The sequence below is a fragment of the Eptatretus burgeri genome, chromosome 7 (genome assembly GCF_056783735.1).
Source record: "Eptatretus burgeri isolate ZD-2024b chromosome 7, Ebu_testis_v1, whole genome shotgun sequence".
Taxonomy (NCBI): domain Eukaryota; kingdom Metazoa; phylum Chordata; class Myxini; order Myxiniformes; family Myxinidae; genus Eptatretus; species Eptatretus burgeri.
The window spans coordinates 72,160,781-72,186,876 of NC_140967.1; the positions used below are offsets into that span (position 1 = coordinate 72,160,781).

The window sequence follows — 26,096 nt, forward strand, 5'->3', positions numbered from 1 at the left end:
GGGAGAGTAGTGAGCAGGCTGAGGCGATCCTCGAGAGGTGGAGGTACGCACTGGAGAGAAGGGGAATGATAGTCAGTCGGAGTAAGACGGAGTACATGTGCGTAAATGAGAGGGAGGGTGGTGGTATGGTGCGGTTGCAAGGAGTTGAGGTGGGGAAGGTGGATGGGTTTAAATACTTGGGATCAACTGTCCAAAGTAATGGAGAGTGTGGGAGAGAAGTGAAAAAGAGAGTGCAGGCAGGATGGATTGGGTGGAGAAGAGTTGCAGGAGTGATTTGTGACAGAAGGGTAGCTGCAAGAGTGAAGGGGAAAGTATACAAGACGGTAGTGAGACCAGCTATGTTGTATGGTTTGGAGGCGGTGGCACTAACAAAAAGACAGGAAGCGGAGCTGGAGGTGGCAGAGTTAAAGATGCTGCGATTCTCGTTGGGAGTGACGAGGATGGATAGGATAAGAAATGAGTACATTGGAGGGACAGCGCAGGTAGGACGGTTTGGAGACAAAGTGAGAGAGGCGAGATTGAGATGGTTTGGACATGTGCACAGGAGGGAAACGGAGTATAACGGGAGAAGGATGTTGAAGATGGAGCCACCAGGCAGGAGGAGAAGAGGAAGGCCAAAGAAAAGGTTCATGGATACGGTGAGGGCGGACATGCGGGTGGTTGGAGTGTCAATGGAAGATGTGGAGGATAGAGCGAAATGGCGACGATTGATCCGCTGTGGCGACCCCTAACGGAGCTTGCCGAAAGAAGAAGATTTGTACATAGAAGGAATTTCATGAATGTTGTGACATTGGCTTAACAGTTGTTTACCTTTTGAGAGTTTTGTTTGTTATGCTGTCGTATTCTGTAGTGGTTCCTTCCATACGGTAATTGTTGAGTGCACAGCATTGTAGCAATGGCAATTACATACATTTGTGGTCCAAATAGTTATTTTTGCAGTTCAAGAGGACGAGAATGTTGTGTATGCCCACCAGCCATCGTATGCCCACAGTCCACTGTAGAAAGCCAGGCCAATGGATCCAAAATCAGACGTTGCTCCATCAAAAGAATTTTGCAGATTTTCAGTTTTACCTGTTTCATTCGAGTGAAAACAATGAACACGATTCATGATCAGGAAATATTCGGCACAATGACGTTTCAAATGCATAGTTTCCAAAAATGAATACTGCTGTCCAAAAAAAGGAATCTGTACTGCTGTTCACTGTGTATTGCACAAAGGGACCATGTATTCATCATATGTGCACAAAATTAGAGCTAGTTTGATGATGAACTTGTCAATACAACCCGTTTCTTCACTGACGGAAATATTAAGTGTGGGGAGAAAGAGGGGAGGAGGGAGAGAGAGGAGGGGTGGAAAAGCAAGGAGGTGGCGGGGGAGTGAGGTGGGGTGAGGAGGCGAGCAAGGCAGGGAGCAGGGGGAGTCAAAGATAATGTTATGCTTTCCACACGCACATAGGCACTTCCAGGTATTTACGCCATAGACATCATAGATTTACGTCTTAGATTTACCTGGAAAACATCGTTTAAATGGAACTTCAAAATCCCATTGATTTTTTAATATTTACTAGCATAACCCATGCTCTGCGCAACATGTTGGGGTGGGTGTGTTTGAGAAAGGAACTGATGCAGAGTATCAGTTGTAATTTTACTTTAATGCAGTAAGTGGAATACAATGTTCAAATGTACTTCTTGATACACAATGTTTTGGGTTATAGCATTGTCAGTGTGGAACCCTTGTTTTGTAGTTGGTATAATTTGCACCGTAATGTCCGAGAACCGACGTGATCGTGAGAAGGCAACATATAGCTGACCGTGGCTGAACACCGGTTGTGGAAGATATAACCCAACTTTATCAAAGGTTTGATCTTGCGCTTTGTTTATAGTCATGCAGTCGCTGACTCTTACTGGAAACTGTGTTCTTTCAAGAATGAATGGCAAGTTCACATCTGATGGGGCCAGTTTGATTCGTGGTATCAACACATAGTCACCTTTGTTTGCCCCAGTTAGGATCTCGGCATCTAGAACATGGGTGTGGAGATTCCTAACAATCAGTCGTGTACCATTACATAACCCTCTTTTTATACCTAGGTTACGTAAGACCAAAGGACACAAAGCCAAATGCAGTAAGCGTTTTGGGCACGATTTCACTGTTTCAGAACCATTTTATTTACTTTTTTTGTACCATGCACCTCGTATGGTCTTTGAGATAATGTAAGCCGAATATCACGTTACTCGAGCGCAGAACAAAGTCGAAGATAGCGTGACACGAAACCACAAACTCAGAAATAATATATAAGATTAAAGGGGAAATGCATTCCTGATAGAAAAAAAAAAGCATTGAGTGAAAATTTTTTAAAGCTGCTTGACTCATCCAAATCCTCCCATCATGTTACTGTTGTTTGAAAAAAAAAAAATTCGATCTTTAATTTAATTCATTTTGCCTTCCTAACTCCAGAGATTCCCCGCAGAGAACCCATCCGCGGCCGGCTTTGCGGTGATCCCCCTGGTTAATTATTTTTGTTTCACTGAATTTAGTTATTTCCGTTTCACTTGATGAAACCAGCTCAATGAAGCTGGTTAATTTTGGCACATTCCTCAATCTTTTCTTCACTCAATATAGTTCTCCAAACAGTAGAAAACGTTGTTTAATGCTTGGCAATTTCACATTTTTTGTGTGTGTCTATATATATATATATATATATATATATATAATATATATATATAATATACATATACATGTATATATTGTTGTGGTCGGGTGAGAAGACCACGAGGTGGGGGAAGCTCTCAGCTCCCATCAGACTCCCCGGAATTGAAGGTCGTCGTACACGGATAATTCTGTGACGCGGCGGGTCGCTTTACTGACTGGACGCCAATAACTCAACCGCATGACCTAGGGTCCTCCCGTCTATGGGTTAATCGGGTTACCTATTTAATCATGTGGTTTATTTACCGGGGAACACGCCCTCGGTAACACCTTGTCCGAATCGGATCACTTTACCGGACCGGATCACTTTTCCGGATCGGATGCAGCCGAGCGACACTGCCAAGGACGTACCGGCTAAAAGGAACGGATCGTTGGGAATAAAGTCCTGGCTCCACCAGGATTCGGACCATGCTGGATCAATGGATGAATAGACAAAAACAAGCAGGGAACATTCCTAATAATGATTTATTAGAATGGGCGAGGAAAGGTATGTGGCACGATCAAGATTTATTGGGGTTTGTTGTGCTGAGATGGGGGGAGAGACGTGGTGCAGTAAATAAACAAGCAACATACAAAAGCGGACACAGAGCAGACTTAACGTGAAAATAATAATAATAACAATAACAATCTTCAGCAGTCTTACTTAAGCAGACAGCTACCGGACGGACACACACACACACACACACACACACACACACACACACACACACACACACACACACACACACACACACACACACACACACACACACACACACACACACACACACACACACACACACACACACACACACACACACACATACTCCGATGAAGAGGGAGTATTGGAACAAGAAGGGAGAAGAGTTGAGGCTGCGATCTTGGTACCTTTGTGCTTAATAGCATGACGCACCACCAATACGTTTTGGGGGGGATGCTCCGTGGTGCGGTACCCGGCAGTGGGTGTGTCGTCTCTGGCTTCAGCAGCGTGTGTGGAGACCATGTTCGTGAAGGAGGGGCTTGAGTGGAGAAGGGGCGGAGTCCAGAGTGTGTGGATGGAGTGGTGGGGTCGACGTCGTGTGGGTGGAGATGAGGAAGCGGAGTCCAGACAGCAGGAGGCGGGTCGTGGCGATGTCGACGAGAGAGAGGCGGAGAAAGGCAGAGGGACTGCTCCGACCTTTATAGGACTTGCCGTACGGGGGGAAGGGGCCACCCCGAAGCGAAACGTCATCACCTAAATCGGGCGGTCCGATTGGCCCCGACCCCTCATGTGGCCTGCTAACTTTGACCGGAAACCGCCTCACTTAGTTTCCTGCAAGGCCATCTCAGACAGTGGCAATACTCTGCTCCGACCCCCACGATATGACACTAATCGCCCACACCGAAATTGGCACGCGGATCGTCCCGCAAAAACCCCTGGGCCACACCCCGGCAACTGGCCGAGGGTCCTGCATGCCCGCTCGGGCATCCGACCAGTGCCGATCAACGCACCCACTCTGCGCGTGCCAACGTGGCCAGCACTGCACAACACTCCCCGGCCCGACCGCAGCCCTGCTGGCCATAGAGACTAGAAGATGCTCACCATCCATGGGGAATCCGCTGTTGCCAGCGAGGGCGAAGGTACATCATTATGGATAAATCCATGCATGTTTCGCGAGCGGCGTACATCTCTGACTTCGAGCACATTCCATACGGTGCGTGCGGTTTGGCCATTATGCATGTGGCCAGCGCTCAAGTTCGCACGACTCTGCTAGCATGTGAGTGGGGCGAACACTGATATGGGTCAAATATTTGGTGGCAAAAGAAACGTTCCGCTTTTACTCCGCACACTTGTATCAACATGGCGTGGAATCGCCTTTATCAGCCTCCGTACGCATTTCGTGCAGTGTGGGTGCCGTGCTGGCTGGGTTTCCTGTGTTGTGAAAAACACCATTCGTGCAGCCTCTTAAGGGGTATTCATTCTTATGCCTTTTTAATGCAACCGGCAATCTTCCCCAGATCATCGGAAGCTCGAGTCGATAACCCCGGACTGCCAAGTGAACTGTATGACTCGCTGCACACATTGGGTTTCGGGCTCGCTTGGGAACGAGGGCTCTGCACAGTTAATGCTCACGCGTTATCGTTTCCTCGCAGTGGCGCCGCACGCATTGGCCTCCATGAGGACCCACCTCGCAGCGAAGGCGCACATGGCTCAGATTTACCGCAGGAGTAATCATACGAAAAGAAGAGAAGGGACAAAATGAAGAAAAAATGATGTAAGCAAACCTAGCTATGAGATCATTGCAACGCACTCCCTTGTTGTCCCACGATACAAAAGGAAAGGGACTATATACACATAATATCATGGAATAACTTTCTTGGGGCCACCATCTGTTTGATGAATGCAGTTCCAAGAACCGCAACGATATATATATATATATATATATATATATATATATATATATATATATATATATATGTATATGTGTGTATGTATATATATATATATGTATATGTGTGTATATATATATATATATATGTATATGTGTGTATATATATATATATATATATATATATATATATATATATATATATATATACATATATATATATATACATATATATATATATAACACACACACTACCAGTCTAAAGTTTAAGAACACCCCCATTTTTCCATTTTTTTATTGAAATTAAAGCATAGAACAGATAAAGAAATAATGGAATCGTTTTGTTGAACAAAATTTAATCTAAAATTTTGACTCATCAAAGTCGTTTCCTTTTGCAGATATAACAGCCGAACATACTCGTGGCATTCTTTCCACAATGGAAATCAAATATTGTTCGTAAAGTTCTTCCCAACACTTGCAGAAGTTCCCACAAATGTGTTGCACTTGTAAGTTGCTTTGCTTTCACCCTTCTGTCCAGTTCATCCCAAACCAGCTCAATGGGGTTTAAGTCTGGATGCTGGCCATTCCATGATTTGAAGCCTACCGTCTTGTTCTATTCTTCTGAGGGAGTTCTGACATAGCCTGGAGTAGAGGTATGTTTTGGGTCGTTATCTTGCTGTAGGATGAACCCCTGACCAACTAGGCATAGACCAGAGGGTATTGTATGGAGCTGAAAAATGCTGTGGTAGCCCTTTTGGTTCAGGGTGCCAGTCACTCTGTGCAAGTAGCCAACTCTGGATCCAGAAAAAGAGCCCCAGATCATCACGCTTCCTCCTCCATGTTTGACAGTTGGTGTCACACACTGAGGAACCATCCTTTCGCCTATTCGACGGTGTACAAAAACCCTGCGTAATGAACTGAAGATTTCAAATTTTGATTCTTCGGTCTATAAGACCTTATTCCAGTTTTCAGTAGTCCAATGGTGGTGCTTCATGGCCCAGGCAAGCCTCTTCTTATTTTGCCATCTTAGCAATGGCTTTCTTACTGCCACTAGTCGATGATAAATGGGGTTTCTGGGACCCCCATTCAAATGAATGGGGAAAAAGGGAAAAAAACTTTGACTCGCCCCAAAAGCCCAAAATAGGAGACTGATTTTTCTCCCCACCTATCCCCTTCCCTCTCATACAAGCAAATGTAAAATTGAGTGATTTTTCTCCCAACCTAACCCCTTCCCTCCCATTCAACAAATGTAAAATTGAGACTGATTTTTCTCCCCACCCATCCCCTTCCCTCCCACACAAGCAAATGTAAAATTGAGACTATGAAAGATTGAGACTTACTGATTAAAGCACTTCTTCCCTTTAATATTTTCATTGACCCCAAAGAGTGAACCAACGAATATTTGCCCATGTTCTAGTTAAGGGAATAACTTAATTTTCTTATAACATTCATTTCCATCGAGTATATTCACAAAGAATCAATAGCCTGGTGTTGGCGCAGTGGTTAGGGCAGCGGCTTGGGATCCAAAAGGTCCTGAGTTCAAGCTCCGTTGAGCCACTGAATTAATACACCAGGGGGTTGACTCAGCCTGTCATCCTTCCGAGGTCGGCGAAATGAGTACCAGTGTACTGGGCCGGTGTATACCCTGGTTAAAATAGGTGTACCATATCCCTGTGTCGTAAGAGGCGACCAGGGTTGCGTCAGGAAGGGCATCCGGCGTAAAACGTGTGCCAAATCACAATGCGGATCATACGGATGATCCGCTGTGGCGACCCCTAACGGGAGCAGCCGAAAGAAGAAGAAGAAGATATTCACAAAGAATCACTTGGAACTTGGTTCTTGGTATAAGTGTCTTTGTTGAGCAGAAATGACATGATAAACTTATCTTAATGCTCTTATTTGACCACCTGAAGAGCCATATATCATTTTGAGATTGTAGTAAATTGTTCAATTGATAACCATCAAAGTTTTTAGTCCATTCAAGGATATTAATTTTTTTCTTTACATCTTCCAACTTATTTGTAATTAAATTTATCCGCTTATTTGTTTTATCTACTTTTACCCTGGTTATTTCTTCAATAAGACTTATTTGATATTTCTCACATTCTTTATGTTTCCAATTTAAATACCAAGGCTGATTACATCTCCACTCTTTGGTTTGGTTATTGCTTGGTTCTATCATTTATAAATCAGTAAAAAGATGGTGGTAGCCTGTGAAAATTCCCAACCCAATATCTTAACACTTATACTTCTAACCATAAGGGAGACTATTGATTCCATTATATATATATATATATATATATATATATATATATATATATATATATATATATATATATATATATATGTATATATTTTATCATCAAAAGCTCCTAATGCTTTCTTATTTATCTCTTCTGTATATAATTGATGTTTATAATTTCTGATTGTATTCGTTTTTCTGTACTCTTGCTTCTTTAAGATTAAACAGTTGTAATAATGTTTAAAGTTTATTGTTTCCTTGATTATTTTTTTCTTTATTCTCTTTAGCTTCTTATCACACCTTTCAATGTTATTATTATCAATATACGTAAAAGCATAAGACTTTGATCTCAATCCTATAAATTCACTCATGACCTTCCCACCAAATTCATCTTTCAACTTACCAATAATCTTTTTATTCTTTGATGAAAACAACACATCACCTGACTTATAATTACTTGTATCATGTATATCAATATTATCAATCATATCCTCATATACATCACTTGTCTTAATTTCTAATATAAAACTATCTGTATCCATATATATGTATATATATATATATATATATGTATATATGTATATATGTATATATGTATATATGTATATATGTATATATGTATATATGTATATATGTATATATGTATATATGTATATATATATATATATATATTTATATATATATATATATATAACAATGACACATTATCCTTGTACTTTGATTTTAAATTATTATAGTAATAATCATACATTAACGACTTTGACAAGTCAAGAATTGATGTTCCTACATAAATAGGTTTAGCCATTTCAATACTCTTTTTTTTTTCAAATGAATAGCACAAAAGTTCTCTGAAAACACCTCCACTCGCTCAAAGCTTGATCTATTAATTAACTTTGAAGCCTGTTTCCAAGATGTAGCAAGTCTTATGTTTTGTCGATTCCTAACATTTTCCATAGTCTTTCCAAATATAGCATTATTCATTAATTTATAAAAGTCCTTCTCAAAATCTGTTTTTGCTTCTGTTCTCCTTTTTGTATTAAAATCAATACACTTCTTTAACCAATGACTTTGTTTAAATTTCAAAATCCGATGAATTTTCCTCACTCTCATCACAGCAGATAAATATTGTCTCGAGTTCCTTTGATGCAAAGCATAACTTTCTTTATCATTCAATTTAGTAAGTAGTTTTTTCTGGAGATTTACCTTTTATATTAAGTGACTGTTGGTAATCACTTAACTATTCTTTTCTTGGACTTTCTTTCTCAGGGGTATAAGGTAGGTCTTTATGTTTGTGATGAAGTTCTTCTGGATATTTTAAATCGACCTCAAAATAATATCCAACATCAGCTTCATCCAATTATTTTTGAGAGGAGACAACAATGTCTTGTAAAACTTTTTCATAATGTTTTTCTTTAACCCATTTAAGTTTTCCATAAGGTAAAGATTGAGACATAGCCCACCCATACAAATTGTTTGCATCATAATACATCAGGTAAGAGTTGTCCTCATTCTTATTATAATCAGGAAGAGATTGTTATTTGCTTTAGCATATCTCTTGGAACATACTTGAGATATTCCCCCTCTTTTAGCCTTCTCTATCATTAAAAGCATATCTTTATCACGGATTGATTCCAAATTCTGTTTTGTCATTTTTAACATAGCACTCAAAGCCAAACCCGGGGCTGTGTAATCGTGAGCGGGGTCTAATCCATAAGAATTTTTATTATGATAGAGTGTTCTAAAAGTTTCAAACACATCAGTCAATATCAATACATCAGTTTTAAGATACAAATCATTATGTTCTCCAAGATTCTTTACGTTAAACTTCTCCCAAACCTTTTTAACTTGTGTATAATCTCTATCAGAAATATGAGTTTTATTCGACTTGCGATAGAAACTTTCCCTTGAAGGAAGTTGTGTTTCTTTAAACTTCTCAAATGAATCCATGTAGTCATATTCCCTTTTGTGATAAGAGATCAATCTCTTCTTGATTTGAGAAATGTGATTTAAGATTCGTTAAGTTTTTAATATTTGATGCTTAGTGAGATAATGGACTTGCCATAAACTTGTATGTGTCAAGAAATCTGATGTGAGTTATGGGGATGTATGAATTGTTTTTGTGAATTATATGTATTTTTGATCTGTGTTGGGAATGGCAGAAATATCTCCAGATGTCTTTGAAAGTTCATTTATAAATAGATGTGTGTCATAGTGAGCGTTGTTGTGAAGAAAGACAGGAATAAAGTTTGGGGGCTTGTAATTAAGATTACAACGGGAATGAGCTGGACCTCTATATTTTCCAGTAAGATGACAATGATCCCTAACTTTGACCTCTCCCTCAATTTTATCCTCACAAATATGACAGATACTATTCTTTCTCAATTCCTTTTTCTCTCCCTTTCTTAATGACATTGGTTTATAGGTTTTAACCATTATTTATCTTGGTCTTCTGCAGTCTTTTTCCAATCGTCTTACAAACTCCTCTGAGGCATCTTCTCCTCCATAAAGTTCTAACTTGTTGTATTCATCACCAACAGATGATTTGATATAATAACAGAAACCACAAGGAGTGTTTTTGATATTTATTTGTATTTGGAGAAAGAGTATCGATCTTTTCAAGGATACTTTCAAAATCAGCATACATCACAAACGGATGTTTTATCGATTTGTTAAAATCTTTGAATGATATGTTTGAACCTGCTTTTGGGAAATTGATTACGGTTGATTTATTATTACTACAATATTTTGAATGTTTATTTAATCGTTCTTTTGTGTGAAAGGAGTTGAGACATCTCTTACAAGGATACGTTTTACATTTTCTCTTGTATAGTTGTGATTTGGTTAATGTTGATAAATTTTTGATGAAAGCATAATGTGATTTTTTTTCCTTTCAAGTAAAGTAGAGAAGGTCAATGTGTGTTTCATCATTTTTATAGTTGTTTGAAAATTTTAATATCTGAACTTTGTTTGTATCCGTTAATCCATATACATTAACAGATAGATTATTAATTTTCTCAAATTTAGGAATATTTTTCAATGACATTGGAAACTTAAAAAATTTAACATTTAATGTATTCTCGTATTTCTTATAATGTTCAACCCTTTCAGGATTCCATTGTGGAGGATGTAAGTGAGCAAGAACAGACCATAGAAAACATTTACTATCTTTGTTTTGAATATTAACAACCACTTTCTTAAGTTTTATCTCTTTTGGAAAATCAATATAAGAAGAAGGTTAAAGAGGATCTCATTTTAAGATGTGTATATCTAAAAAGATTATTTTTGTAACAGCAAATCCACTACCTACTAGTGTTATTAACATCTTGTTCTTGTCTCTGGAGTTCATCGTAAACATCACATCTTACAAAATCTTGAAATGATGAGATAAAGTGAGGGTTTGTCCTCATATCGGGAGTCGTTTCATCGCCTTCTCTTACCATATTCAATTGTACTCCCAGATAAAACTTTAAAGTTTTCATTTCACTTAATGGTGACTTCCATGGTAACTTGCGTTACATTTGAAGGTCATATGAGAATGTATCTGGTCCCCCACAGCATTGCAAACGACTGCAATGATCCAGATTATTGGTCAGGCTTGCATTTATATTGAACCTATTCTGTGGTATGGTCTGATGATGAATGTCTTCAATGTGTGGTGCAGAATGGCCTTTTTAGGCATGGTAACACGTTACAACAAATGGACATGGTCAAAAACAACTAAACTTTATTTACTGTTTCTCCTCACACAGACATATGAATTATGGAGTGGCCAGTTACGTTTCATGACTGAGGGTCCATACTTGAATTTTAGAAAGAATGAAAAGTGAACTGCAACATGTAACTTATATAACGATGAAAAAGTGAGTAACTCGCGTTACACAGTAACTCACGTTACAGTTTATAGATGACTGCTATGTACTTTAGGAGAGAATCTGATCATTGTTTTATTGCCAAGAGGTCAAGGTCACTCAAACGGGCCAAAACCTGGGGATGTTTCCAACAGATATATTAAAAAATATAGTATACTAGTAAAGGTGCCCGTCTTGGACGGGCGCCACTGGCAACATATGGTAAAAGACAGATCGCATAAATGTATTTTAAGCAATATATTATATCATTTTTTTATCCATTGATTAATTATCATTCAGGTTTTCCCCTTCGACTGTCCCGCAGTAGCTCCACTTCGATGACATTACCACGTAGTTTAGTGACTACACAACGTGTACCATTCGTGAGTTCCGGAGGATCCATAGAGCACATTAAAATTACAGGGCACCCGACTTTAAAGTGATCCAAAAGGCCGGATCAGTTTCGTGTACATATTCATATCTTGTAGATTTTAGCTGGTCGGATCAGTTTCGTCTACATATTCATATCTTGTAGATTTTAACTGATTCTGAAACTGTTAACAGCATGTCGATCGGATGGTTCTGTGATTTTCTACAGTAGTAAACAGAAGTACGACTTAAGCCTGTACGCCACTATGCGGAGACCCAAGGACCTAATATTTCACAACAAACTAAAAACTCACAAAATTTGAAGATATTTTAAATAAACAATTTATTATAATATCAATTAAATATCATTTTTATCCATCGATAATATGAATTGTTCTATACAGCTATAAGTGTTCTCCTGGGATCTGCGCATCCATCCACGATTTATGTTCCAATGAAGTGCAGTAGGAATAATAAAAACAGCACCGTGCGGGAGTGTAGGTAATCTCTCGAAAAGCCTTAAAATGCATCACGATTGGTTTGATTGTGAACAGATATACGGACGGACGGACATCGAGACCAGTTTTATTAGGTCATCATGAAGGTACCGCTTGATATTACGCATTGAAATAGAGATATGAATACTCAAGTGAGTTTATTATATGTCTATGATTGATAGCTTATTGACAGCTCAATAACATGAGCAATTTACTATGGTGTATAGTGATTAATAATAACATACTCTACAAAAGGTTTTACAAACTCATCTTAGTGGTCCTCTAAAAAATGGGAAACATTTTTTATTTTTTTTTTTGTGCAATAATTCCTCCCATTTTGCAAATGGAGAACATGAACTGTATAACTACCATAATCATCAAAACAAATTTTGAGGGGCCTCTGAAGGAAGACAATAATATCATCTATATTAATATTTTGGCACACCCCTTTTTTTGTTCCACCATCAGATTTTCCACCATCAGATTACTATATATGTCAAAGCTTGTTTCATTTCATGCAGTAACAAAAATCTGATGGTGGCACAAAAAATGGGTGTGCTGAAATAGTAATATAGATAATAATAAGATTTAACTACCATAATCATCAAAATGAATTTTGAGGGGCCTCTTCAGGAAGACAATAATATCATTACTATACATGTCAAAGCTTGTTTCATTTCATGCAGTAACAAAAATCTGATGGTGGAACAAAGAAAGGGGTGTGCTGAAATATTAATATAGATGGTTCACTGATTTTTTTTCAACCAGTGTCCACTTTTACATGGAAGTACCCTAATGTGTTTTTAATTATAGTTTCAATACTTTGTTTAACCACATCAACAGGTTCCATGATTGAAGTTGGCCCAGGGTCTTGAAAGCGAAACAATCTTATTTTTATCTATCCTTTAAATGCCCCATCAGTGTTTTCAATGGAGAATATAGTGGCACCTTCCCTTTCTTCATTGTTCTTGTGTTTGCGTGATTGAAGGTGTTTATGATAATTTTTAAAAAGAATATCATTATCACATCCATCACAATGTTTTGTTTCTTGGTCAAGTGGAGATATTTGTCTGAAAAGATTGAATGTGTGTTTGTTGGTTTGAAGGTGTTTTTTTTATAACATTTATATTCACTAGTGCGTGCCCGTAGGTGTGTGCCAGCATGTGCAGCTTCAGTCCTTCGCACTCGTAAACGACGACTGGATTGGGGCATTGTTTCAATAAGGTCAGACCAACCGAATCGTAAATGGCCATAACTTGGGAAACACCTGGGAAACGTACTCAGGTCCCAGCGTCAATTGTGACATCATATCAAACGAAGAAGAAGAATTGTGACGCCCCTCTCTCCCCTCCTCTCCCCCCCCCCCCTCTCTCTCTCTCTCTCTCTCTCTCTCTCTCTCTCTCTCTCTCTCTCTCTCTCTCTCTCTCTCTCTCTCTCTCTCTCTCTCTCTCTCTCTCTCTCTCTCTCTCTCTCTCTCTCTCTCTCTCTCTCTCTCTCTCTCTCTCTCTCTCTCTCTCTCCCCTCTCTCTCTCTCCCTCTCTCTCTCCCTCTCTCTCTCCTCTCTCTCTCTCTCCTCTCTCTCTCTCTCTCCTCTCCTCTCCTCTCCTCTCCTCTCCTCTCCTCTCTCCTCTCCTCTCCTCTCTCTCTCTCCTCTCTCTCTCTCCTCTCTCTCTCTCTCTCTCTCTCCTCTCTCTCTCTCTCTCTCTCTCTCTCTCTCTCTCTCTCTCTCTCTCTCTCTCTCTCTCTCTCTCTCTCTCTCTCTCTCTCTCTCTCTCTCTCTCTCTCTCTCTCTCTCTCTCTCTCTCTCTCTCTCTCTCTCTCTCTCTCTCTCTCTCTCTCTCTCTCTCTCTCTCTCTCTCTCTCTCTCTCTCTCTCTCTCTCTCTCTCTCTCTCTCTCTCTCTCTCTCTCTCTCTCTCTCTCTCTCTCTCTCTCTCTCTCTCTCTCTCTCTCTCTCTCTCTCTCTCTCTCTCTCTCTCTCTCTCTCTCTCTCTCTCTCTCTCTCTCTCTCTCTCTCTCTCTCTCCCTCTCTCTCTCTCTCTCTCTCTCTCTCTCTCTCTCTCTCTCTCTCTCTCTCTCTCTCTCTCTCTCTCTCTCTCTCTCTCTCTCTCTCTCTCTCTCTCTCTCTCTCTCTCTCTCTCTCTCTCTCTCTCTCTCTCTCTCTCCCCCCTTCTCTCTCTCTCTCCCCCTTCTCTCTCTCTCTCCCCCCTCTCTCTCTCTCTCTCCCCCTCTCTCTCTCTCTCTCTCCCCTCTCTCTCTCTCTCTCTCCCCCCTCTCTCTCTCTCGCTCCTCCTCTCTCTCTCTCGCTCCTCCTCTCTCCCCTCTCCTCTCTCGCTGAAACTTGGGGAAAAAAAATTGGGAAACAGCTGAAACTGATGAAGAACGATATCAAACCTTGAAAAGGCACATACTCAGGTCCCCAGCGTCGATTATGACGTCATACCAAACAAAGAAGAATTGTGACGTCAATCGTGCCAAAAAAAATCAAATAATAAATAAACATTAATTGTGACGTCATTCGTGATGTCATAGCACCATGTCCTGTCATTGGTTGACAGACGTTATTGGTTATTATTGGTTGACAGACAATAAATAGGTCGTTATTGGTTGACAGACATTGGTCATTGTATCACGTTATTCTTTTTATTACTGCCAATTATTGTGCTTTTATTATTATTATTATTTCTATGCTGTTATCATTATTCTGAGATATCTTTGGGAAAAAAAAATGGCATGATAAGTTGGAACGACACTTCAGCTGCGATATATACACCTTTCCAACACTTAAAATGGCCGTAACTTGGGAACCGCTCGTCCGATTAACATCAAACCTTGAAAAGGCACATCCGCGGGTCCCCAGCAATATTCCTGGCAAGTTTCAATCAGATCCGATCAGTGGTTGTCGAGAAACGGCGGACGGACACACACACACACACACACACACACACACACACACACACACACACACACACACACACACACTGCTGGAATTATAGATAGATGATTACAAACATCGCAGTATGTTGTATTCACCATATTTATAAAGTATAACTTTGCTTAAAATAAAATTTTCTTGATGAAAATTTCGTTTAATTTACTGGTGAATCTGTGCTTAAAACCATTTTATCCTCCAACTTTTTTCACTTTATAAATACAATATTTCAAGACACAAAAGACAAGTTTCAATCAATCTCTTCATTTGTAAAAGATACTGAGAAATATGTCGAGGATGTAAAATTGAATAAAGATAAATATAAGAACGATTGGATAAAAAACAATTTTGGTGAATGAGTTCTTCAATTTCCTTCAGTGGAAGGACTTTTAGTATATCTGGAAGAACATCAATTAAAGTAGCTCTAACAAAAGTTTCTCCTCTCCTTCTGGCAATATATTCAAAACTAGAAAAAGCAATGAAACAAGAAAAAGTATCAAAAAAGTAAAACTTATGGATGAAGCTTGAAAAGAAAAGATAAGACCATCTGCAATATGCAAGGAGAAATTTGTATTTTTTTCAACATCCCTAAAGATGTAAATCCTGATGAAATAAAGGATGTTAATATATCAGGTGAAATGACATTTCGTTCAATAGTAGTTAGGGATCATTTTAAAATTACCTTTAATATAAAAAAAATGTAGTAGTTGAATCTGTTAATGAAAAAATATCGATATAGATGGTAATGTTTTTTCTACTATATGTATATGTATATATATATATATATATATATATATATATATATATATATATATATATATATATATATATATATATATATCATATCATAATTCAACTGAAGATTTTGAAGATTATGAGAGTGATGATAGTATCTCTGTTGGAACAGAAGACGGTGATGATACCGAGAGTTTGTGTTCAAACGATAGTTATAAAAGTAGTTTTATAGATGATTGTGAAAGTACTGAAGATGAATTTTATTTGAAGTAAAATTTTACTTTATAAATATGAATAGTTTACTAGATTTTGAGCCTCTTGAATTTCCTGATTCTCCACATGACAAATTTGAGAATTGTCCTGCGTGCGAAAGACGAGGATTAAACACAGTCAAAAGCCGAAAAACAATGTATGTTCTGTGATTATCTTCTAATTAATAATAATAAAAATATAAAAAGGAATATAATTCTTTGAGATTTACACCAAAAATGAATTACTTTACAAGATTTATTCGAAAAATGAATGGAAAGTATGAGGGTAATAATACACCTTTTCTTACAAGAGAAGAGACTGAACAAATGATGGCCATGTTTCGTGGATTGATGATTTATATTATTAACGATTGTCATTTTCAGGGAAATATCAACACAAGATATTGTATTAATAAAATAATGGATTATCTTGAAATTAAACCTGAACTTCGGATAAAACATTGTTTCCAAAAAAGGCAATAAAAAATTAAATAACCTGTTTTCCAAATATATAAATGAATGATTTTATTTTACCCATTTGGGAAAATAAGATAAAATTTAACAACCATAAAAATCTTCCAAATTCATTAAGGTGTCTCATAGTTCGTTCAAGCAGATGTGGGAAAAACCTGCTCACTTTTAAAGATGCTCCTTCCTCCCAACTTTTTGAATTACGATAATTTAATAATTTTCACAAAGTTGAGTTTTCAACCTGAGTATCAACTACCCTCACGAGGTTTTAATGCTTGTCTTCAAAAATAAGATATAATCGGTTTATTTAAACTTCAAAACAAACTACATGATTACAACATTGAAGATATAAGACAACTATTTTGTGATGCACAGAGATAGAAAAAGAAATCAAAGCCAATAACTTGTATTCTTAGTGATTAATATGGATGACATCCCTTCTCCCCAAGATTTGGATGAATCAAAAAAGAACCTAGTTATCTTTGATTGTGTTAATGAGAGAAACCAAACGGTAATGGAGAGCTACAACACAAGAGGCAGACATTCTTCTTGTAATTGTATTTATCTGAGTCAATCATACTTTCAACTCCCTCATCGCTCAATAAGAAACAATACTCATACTTTTATTTTATTCAAGTTAAATTCAATAGATATTGTTGCGAATTCGCGCCCGCCGGCGTGCGATCGGCCACGTGACTCGAATCGCGCCACGTCGCCCACCGGACGGACAATTCAGTCGTGACCCTCCGGGAACTATCGCCCGGAGCCAGTCACGGGTGGGCCTTTCGACCTCACCACAATCGTGCCAATCAGCCACACGCGTAGGATAGGGTTGTTCGCCAAACTCGACCTACCTAAGTACCCACGCGGATGGTAAACCGGGCGATCGTACCTCGCCGCAGGTCGACTCCGGACACGAGCCGCTTAGGCGGCCCGTTCCGTACTATCGGGATAACCGAGCGGTGTTATCGTCGGCCTCGACGGTTCCGATTAATTATCGGGCGTTTTAAGCCCACTACGAACGAACCCTTTACGTGAAGCAAGATGGAGATTCAATTAAAGAAAAGACGAAACGAAACGGGAAAACAGTTCAACATAATGCACATTTATTCCGCGGCACACGGAGAGCACACATATACAGCCAATCAGAATGCACATATATCAAATGCAACAAAAGAAACAATGACGCAGAGATACTACCGACTAAGACCGACACACGGCAACACTTAAACAGTTTTACTTCACCAGACTGGCGCCGACACACATTTACTCAAAAGCAAAGGAAACAAGCCACCCTCATAGGCAAGGGGGCAGACGGGCCCGTAGGCCAATGTGTGCGCGGGACCTGAAGGAGTGGTCAGGTCCGCGAAACCGGGGGGGTCCTACCCGCGTCCTCGTGACGAGCCGCAAATGTGGCTGCGCGGCGGTGCCCCGACTTCGTGCTCCTTCGCGGGTTTTGTTGGCACCGCTTGGAGTGGGGTGGGAACGGGCCCCCTTTCTGCACTATCTCAGCGCTGGGGAAAGGGGGGGGGATTGTTGATGCCCTGGGGGAAGGAGAATGGTTGGCTGGCTTGGGTCCCGCGACGAGCGATCCCACCGCGACCTCGTCGCCGACCGCCGTCTTCCCTGCCTCGGACCCGAGCTCCTTGGACTCTTCCCCCAATTCTCCTCAGCCGACTGCAGAAAACCACCTTGACGCCTTCGCCTCCCGACTCTACTCCACTCTCCAACCCGACTTGACTGCCTCGTAACAACTCCAACCAAAAAAACTAACTCTCTGCACAACAACTCTTTTCATTCGCCTCGCGCTCGCCGTTTTATCGGCCGGCAGGAGAAAACAATATGCAAATTTCCGGATCAGGATCTACTCGAGGGCGGAGCCACGCTCACCGATTGGACGGAGGAAAAGGGGCGTGAATCTCCCCTGATCCCTGAATTTGCATATCTCGATTCCAGACAGACGCGCCTGGAGGCGGGCCAAGCCGCCCAACGCTTCCTAATTGGACGGATCAGAAGTGGGCGTGTTGCATTCCTGATCTGAATTCTCCTCGGAAAGGCCGCTATTTGCAGTCGCGGCTCGGCGCGTATCTTGTATGAGCCCAGGACAGCCCGACGCTCTGTGTTCACAGGTGGTGCGGGAATGGCTGTAGAAGGAGAGAGGTGAAGGTGGTGGAGGGTTTCCGGCGGTGGCCGATGGCCATGGTGCCGTTTGGAATGGCGGTGATGCGATGTTTGCGGGAGCGATTTGTGAAGGTAAATAAAGGTCGTGGCTGTTGTTGTTGTTGTTGTTGTTGTTGTTGTCTGACGGTTGGAGCGTGGTTGGTTCAAAATAAAGATAGAACAGGAAAACGGCTATCTCAAAGCGTCGCAGCCCGAATGAATCACATAAATTCCCTCTAAACAACGGGTTTGGGGCTAACTACACATGTACTTAAGAGATACCTCACCTGCGGGACCTGAATGGTGGTTTGCGAATTTCCACAACCGTAACAATATAAACAATTTTTGGAGAGACAATTGTTCTACATTATGTAGTAAAAAGGAATTTGGGGATTATATGAAGCATACGACTGAAAAATATAAATTTTTTGTTGTGAAACAAGATGAGATATTAAAAGATATATATTTTTATTTTATAAACAATTACATATATAAATGACCGATTATTATAAATCTTGTGGGTAAATCTGCTTCTGGAAAAAAAAAAACTTTCAGAAATCAAGGTTCTTGTATATTACAAATGAGAATATTGTAAATTTTCTAAAAAAGCACCATGTAGTTCATATTGTTTCAACAACAACAACAACAACAAGAGCAATAAGACCTGGAGAAGGTGACGATTATTCCTATATTTCAGAAGAGGAACATATGCGATTGAGGAATGAAGGCCAAATATTTGAGGAGGTTAATCTTGGTACAACAAAATATTCACATTGTAAGAGTTAGTTCAAGAAACTAAAATCTGGTGGTCTTGGGATATTAAAAACTAATCCAGAAGGAATGAGACAAATTATTAAACATCTGAGTGGTAATAGTCCATGAGGCCGAGCCCAAAATTTTGGTCATTGGTACCAAACAAAGTGCCCTGTTCTGGTCAAGTTTATTATTATTATTATTTTTTTTTCTTTGTAAAGATGGGTCCCCTGGGGTATCAAAATCACTTGATAGCAAGGAAATATCGGTAGCTTATATCGTGTAATGGCACTGTTTATACGCGACCCGCTCTTGCACAAAATCGAAGGTTTTCGATAATTCTTCTACACCATGGATTTGAGTTGGTAGCGTTTTATGCTGTTAATATACTTTAATGTGTATAATCTATATATCAAAAGAAAGCTCATGGAGTACAGCTTATAGTCGTATAAACATAAGAAGAAAATAAAAACACTCACAGACACCCAACATGAAATACTGCGGACCCCTTGATGCGAAACAAATGTTTTTCTTCACTTAGAAAAAATGTGTCTTCCAACATGCAGAACGACATTAGAAACTTCAACTCGGGCACTATAATAACAGTACCTTGAATACATCTTAATATAATTTGAACCTTGTCAATAAATGACATCTTACATATATAGGAAACAAATTCTATCATAGAAAATATGTAATTATGTGCTTTCGACATCAAGTTGATCATTTGGTCCAGATTTCAAATGTCACAGCTGCAACAGCAACACAGAAATAAAATATAAGGCATATTATAAGACAAACACATTATTATTGTTATTCAAACACAATAATGAAAGTACACAATCTTGGAATATTTAAACTAATAGTCTTCAGTTTCATAATCGTCTTCGCTGCTCAACTCCATTTCGCTGTCTGTACCGTCGTTCATTGGTTGGTTTTCACCTGGGCTCAAACTACAAATGTCAGAACACTTCAATCCATTTGCACCACAGGGACATTGAGGAACTCGACAGGACTTCCGACATTTGCAGGACAGCATCTCAAGAACAGCGTCGGGGGCCGGTGCACCATCCATCCAGTCTACGGCTCAGTGTCTGTCATCACCATCGCCAACGAAATTCCAGCCATAGCCTGCAGGATTGGGCGTCTTGGGATCGTTCATCAAACTCTGTCTCCAAATTGCGGTTTGATAATTTGCTCGCCGTGCATGTTTTCCAAGACAATCTGCACATGGTGGTAACTGGTAGGACTCTTTCTCACCTTTCTTTGCACAAAATAGTTTGTACCGAAACTCGTTGACTGAAGCATCTCCAGATGTAGCATCATACATGGCACAAACAAAACGTTCCAATCGAGCTTGAAGAGAAGACGAAAGACTCCACTGTTGGCCAAGCTCCTTAAAGAGACTCTGGAAATTCTGATTTCCTTTGACCAGTTTGAATGCTTTCATTTCCCCACAACCTGCGAAGGCACTGACGGAGTCGCAACCAGTGAAAGCGTGCAATCCGATAACTGCCTCTGAGACATCAGATCCATTCATGTTGACAACAGCTGTGATGTCTATGTAATGTGTGTGAGTTTTAGTCCCACATTTCTGATAAAGAGGAGCAGTAATTTGTGTACAGAACGCCATGCTCAAAAGGAAGACATCTGTGTCGTCCGCCACAAAGATTACAGCTGCACTTCCGGTGTCACTTGCGTGTTTTCCATGAAGCAGTACCCTCGTGTCTGCTTCTTCTTGCTGGCAGCAAAGCTCCGGTACATCTTTAACTGCTGAGTCAGTAATTTTGATGCACTTCTCCTTTGAGGTTACAAACATATGCTTTGACTGCAATAATGACCTTGAATGTGGTTGTTGGCATTCCTGAAACAGAAATTCAATGAGTTCATTCTTGTTGTCACGACTCTGCAGGTAACTTCTCCACTGATGGACAATTTGTTGGGAAGTTATATTCTTGAACTGTATGCCTGGATTCTTGCTTCGTCTCGCTCTTTCGTGTTTTATGCTGTGTGGTTGATACACATCAAACACGATGTCAATCCTAGTACTGTGTGCACCTTCTCTAATTGCAGAAAGAAGCAAGGTGATTGCAATGTCTCCAAATGTTTTCTGGTCCCCCTTCATCTTTTGAATCAAAGCCATGCCATCAATAATCGTGGCTGATGGTGTGGGAATGTTCTCCGCTTGTGCATCTTTTTTGTAATGCTCTGGCCAACACAGCTTTGTTTGTCTTCCTGATACTCCCATCTTCACAGGCTAGAGACCATGGCAGCGGACCTCGGGGATGTGCCAGGACATCTTTCATATCCAGGTTCGTTCTTGTTTGTGCAATGAGTACCATTTGCCCAAACAACTTTTGGTCTGCTTTCAGAATAATTTCTTTTCCATTTGAAGAAACTTTCTTCTGCTTCTTGGTCATATCTGAAAAGGTCTTGAGCCTCAGCTTAGGCAATGGATCATGAAATTTCACGACTGCTGGACTTGATTCGAGTCTTTCAGACTTAAAGCTCTGATAAGCTGCCTCACCACGCTTTTCTGCTTCCAGCAACTGTGTGGCAATCTGCCTTGTTGCAGCAGCAGCTGTAGACAGACTGATTAGTTCTTGTTGATTTTCTTCAAAGGGATTAACCCAGTTTTGCAGGGTTTCTACAACAGCATTGACAGCCAGTTCATCCTTTTTAATTCTGCTGTTCTGTAACTCTACATGTCCATGATCAGATTTGCCTGTGACTAACACGTCTCGGAGATGACGCAAGAAGGATGACCGGTATTCTGCTGTCAGGAAGAACCGACTCACTGCACCAGGTTTGAGACTATACTTGCGCACTCCTCCCGCAACTTTTGTGTCACGATTGGCTGTCTCTTCAATTGTCTGGTCCAAGGGTATCTTAGCAAAGGGGTTCTTTTCTCCGAGTTGGACAGAAAACTCTCCTTCAAGGAAGTGTTGAAGCACTTCTGGATGGTCATTTCTGAGCTGGGACATTTCAGTGTAGTAAACTGGAAGGTACCGGGCATAATTCTGTCGGTCATAGGCGAAGCACCAGACAATCATGCCACGAACTGCAGCCATGTGCAAATTCCAATCACCTTCTCTGGAAGAGCGAATTAGGGCCAGCAATACTCCCCCAACCATGTCAAAGTATGACATCCATATCGCTGAAAGAGGTCCATTGGTGTGCCGTAGATGTTCACAATATTTCTCAAAGTGTTCCAGCATCTGCAAGAACAATTCATGGTTCAGCGTCTCTTCATATTTCGAACTTTGACGAGAAGTGTCCAGAAGATCACTCAGTAATTCCAATAACTGATCGATCTGGTTCATCTGTGTAGGTTGTTGTTCCTTCAGCCACAGCAGAAATCCTGCCCATAGCAATCTGAAAAGGGCCTCGTATATGTATTTGTGCGTTCGGAGAGACCTGTTGTACTGTCTGCCTGCCATGACACTCATTACAGACCCCTCTGCCACTATTCTTGCCTCAATGCAAAGGTCACGCAGGCCTGCATCCTCAAAACGTTTTCCAAGTATTCCCAGAAAGTTGCAGACCATATGAAAAGAGCCGAGGCGAAGAATTACTCTGGGATATTGACATCTGTGTTTCCACAGAACTTCTGCCACTTTGGAATAAACGGCCTGGTCGAATACCAGTAGAACCTCTTGAAGATGTAGGCTTTCTTTTACCTTCATTGACCTGTTCAAAATCTCAGCTGCTGTCGCCATGCTGGTTGCTGGAAAATTGATTGGGTTAAGATAGCCTATGTTGTGCTGGTGAACTGTCTGGTCCTGTCTCATAATGATGTTGATTCCTGTCCATCCTGGAATAATTTGGTTTCCGGGTACATTTGCCGTAGAAGAATCCAGATCAAGTCCTTTCTGTGGATGGATTTTTGAGGAAGAGCGTGGTATTCTTCAGCAACTGTTTTGCTTCCAGGTCCTTCTCTTTTCCCAGTGTTATAAATTGGAAGCTGTTGTTCTTCATATTTGATGGAACGTTGCTTTTTCTTTTCTATTACAGGTCGTGCCGATTCCAGCTTAGGACCACACACCTTTTGTTGGACAATGATGCCATTGACCCTGTGGCTTGTTCCTGCTCCTGTTGCAGTTTCCTCTAGGAAATCTATATTGTCCCAAACGAGAGCGGAATATATGTTGGGGTTAACAGAATCATCTGAGGATGAGGCTATTTTCTGAAGGCTCAAGGCAGTGTCGTTTTCCTCGAACAGTATATGAAACTCCATGCCCTAGTTTGTTCATTATCTGGATGATTTCTGAGTTTCCTGTCAGTGTTTTCACTGCATTTGATAGCAAGATGTGCTTCGGTGGTTTCACACGACCACAGGTGACACTGTAGACCAGATCTTGGCCATATGAATCCACTAACAGTTGAATTTTCTGCGAGGCACTGTGATAGCTTGGTTCACCTGAAAGGACACACGTTATGAAGATTTGCAGAAGTTCTGGTGATCGGAAGCCACTCCAGTTCACCAAAGTGGGCGTGAAAGGCCACACTTGATCCTGGCGGATCTCTTTTATGGAAGATCAAATTATTTGGCCAGCTTTAATAACGACAGAAGAATCACCAGATGTTAATGCTGTAAGGGTTTCTATCTTGTCCTTGAGCTTCTGGTTTTCTTTCATAAGTTCGTAGATTGTGAGAGTGTGAGGGAATATGAGTGTTTTCCCTTTATCACCTTTACAGAAATGTAAAGTATCTGCAAATTCCTTTTCAATATTTCGTCGAATATGCTTCTTGGTGGATTCTTTGGTCATGGTGATCCCTGTGTTTGACATCACCTCAACGACGATTGCTGTGAGATCAATCATCTTTAATACACGAGGATTCGTGAATAAATCATCACGGATAAATGTGTAGAGCAATTCGTTCGCATGTCTTTCAGCCTCGTTGTACAGGCAGTCTTCTTCGGCATCAGGAGACACATCAGTTGTTGCAGTTTCACTGCCTTTATTAGTGTACATGCGGTAACATGAGTGGTGGTAATGTGCCTCAGCGGCAACTAAGTCTCTTGACGCAACTGCTAAGATCTTCGGGTCGCTCCTTTGCATTGCGCACTCCCATATTCTCTTATCGCATCGCAGCTCTGTGCACTGTACAATTGATTCTCTTGTTCTTGATGTTTTTTTTTCTACTTTTCTCTTTCATAGAATATGCATTTTGTTTCGTAAACCCTTGCTGTTGAAGGCTTTGACCTGAGAAGATGTTTACTGCTACCAAATACTGTGGTTTCACCATCATCACGCCTTTCTCGATGTTTTTCTAAGAGCTGAAGGTCGCGTTTCAATGTAAAGCGTGACCGACCCTGTCTATGGTAAACTATGTCAGGCACCTGTCCTTCTGATAGATTTTGAGCTTTCTCCAGCAATGGGGCATGCTGACGTACACATGCAGCATTTAGCAATGTCTGCCATGATGAAACATCTTTTTGTGAAGTGAGCAGAGCTTGGGAATCTTCCTCTGGATAATGGATAACACAAAAAGGTTTAGATCTTTTGCTTGGGGGTGAATATGTTTGAAAAGCGGTCTGTGAGGGCCCTTCACCACTGTTAGAGGATTGCATGGCTATTATTCTTTATGCTTGATTGGGATACCTGAAATAAAGCAACAACAATCATTTGTTATAATGAAAACAAACGCAACTTATTGCATGAGTGCAGTCTCAAATTACTACATGAAGCAACAAAGTGCATTGCAACAGTACAGATTTTTGCATTTCAAGCCTACAGACAGACTAAGGAATGAACGATTTTGAATATATGCTATAATATGATTAGATATGTTAGAAAAACACAATCTATTTCTATCCACCACCAGTACAATATTTTTAAAATGTTCAGGGATAAGGCCGCAACTCAAAACGATGGAGTGAATCATCACTTATACTCCAAACTGTAAGGAATTCCCTGTGTAGATTACCAGACAAGTGATGGCCGAGTCCTGGTAGGCCTATTGAGTATCAAATTTCATCAATAGATGGATCAACCACTGAATACTAACACCTATACTAAATATTCTTAAACATAACACAAGACACTAATATCGCTTTTTCATTTTGATGTATTCCACCTGTTTTGCTGCATGACAAGGAAGGGTTTGATTACATCACGTATGGTTTTAATGGAATCCTCATATATATATATATATATATATATATATATATATATATATATATATATATATATATATATATATATATATATATATATATATATATATATATATATATATATATATATATATATGAAAACATATGTAGACAACAAAATCACTCCTTTATGTGGACCATTTCCAAAGTTATGATACTTTTTGTATTTGTGGAATGTTGGATTTTACATTTTGAAAGGGTTTCAATTTACTTTATCTATTTCAAGTAGTGTATATACTATATAACATCATAGTAATGAAATATGCAGCTACATATGCATATTCTGCCATGTGGATTAAAATTTCTCAAATATTGAAAAACAACAGGAATTCAGCGTCGGTCATTTTGAATTTGGCTAATTAAACGCTTCAGCTACTCTGTTTTGCTTGCTATCATGCATTTCCACAAAATAGAGGTCATAAGCTTTCCAATGATACCAAACACAACCGGCACTAATTTGGTACCGACAAAGTGGTCAGCCTCATGGATTATAATGGGGTTAAGATTTTATCATTTGGTTTTGATGTTGATGAAGAAGCTCAACGCAAATGTATGAACAGCAGAGAAACAAGTATTAGTGAACAAGAAATTACAACACGTATTAATGTTGATAAAGAATTTGATG

At 39.9% G+C, this 26,096-nt stretch overlaps 1 protein-coding gene and 1 pseudogene across 7 annotated transcripts in view; both read right to left on the reverse strand.

The window, feature by feature from the left end:
* SLC7A9 (solute carrier family 7 member 9) overlaps nt 1–26,096 on the reverse strand; it is a 105,210-nt gene that overhangs the window by 51,730 nt on the left and 27,384 nt on the right. For all 7 annotated transcript variants that reach the window (XR_015060250.1, XM_085889026.1, XM_085889027.1 and 4 more), the window contains one exon: nt 972–1,071. Coding sequence is in view for 6 of the 7 variants with exons in the window: in XM_085889026.1 (XP_085745152.1) it covers nt 972–1,071 (100 nt within the window). In the remaining variant the exon portion in view is untranslated. The remainder of the gene's footprint in view (nt 1–971; nt 1,072–26,096) is intronic.
* On the reverse strand, nt 23,448–25,336 carry LOC147023525 (uncharacterized; annotated as a pseudogene).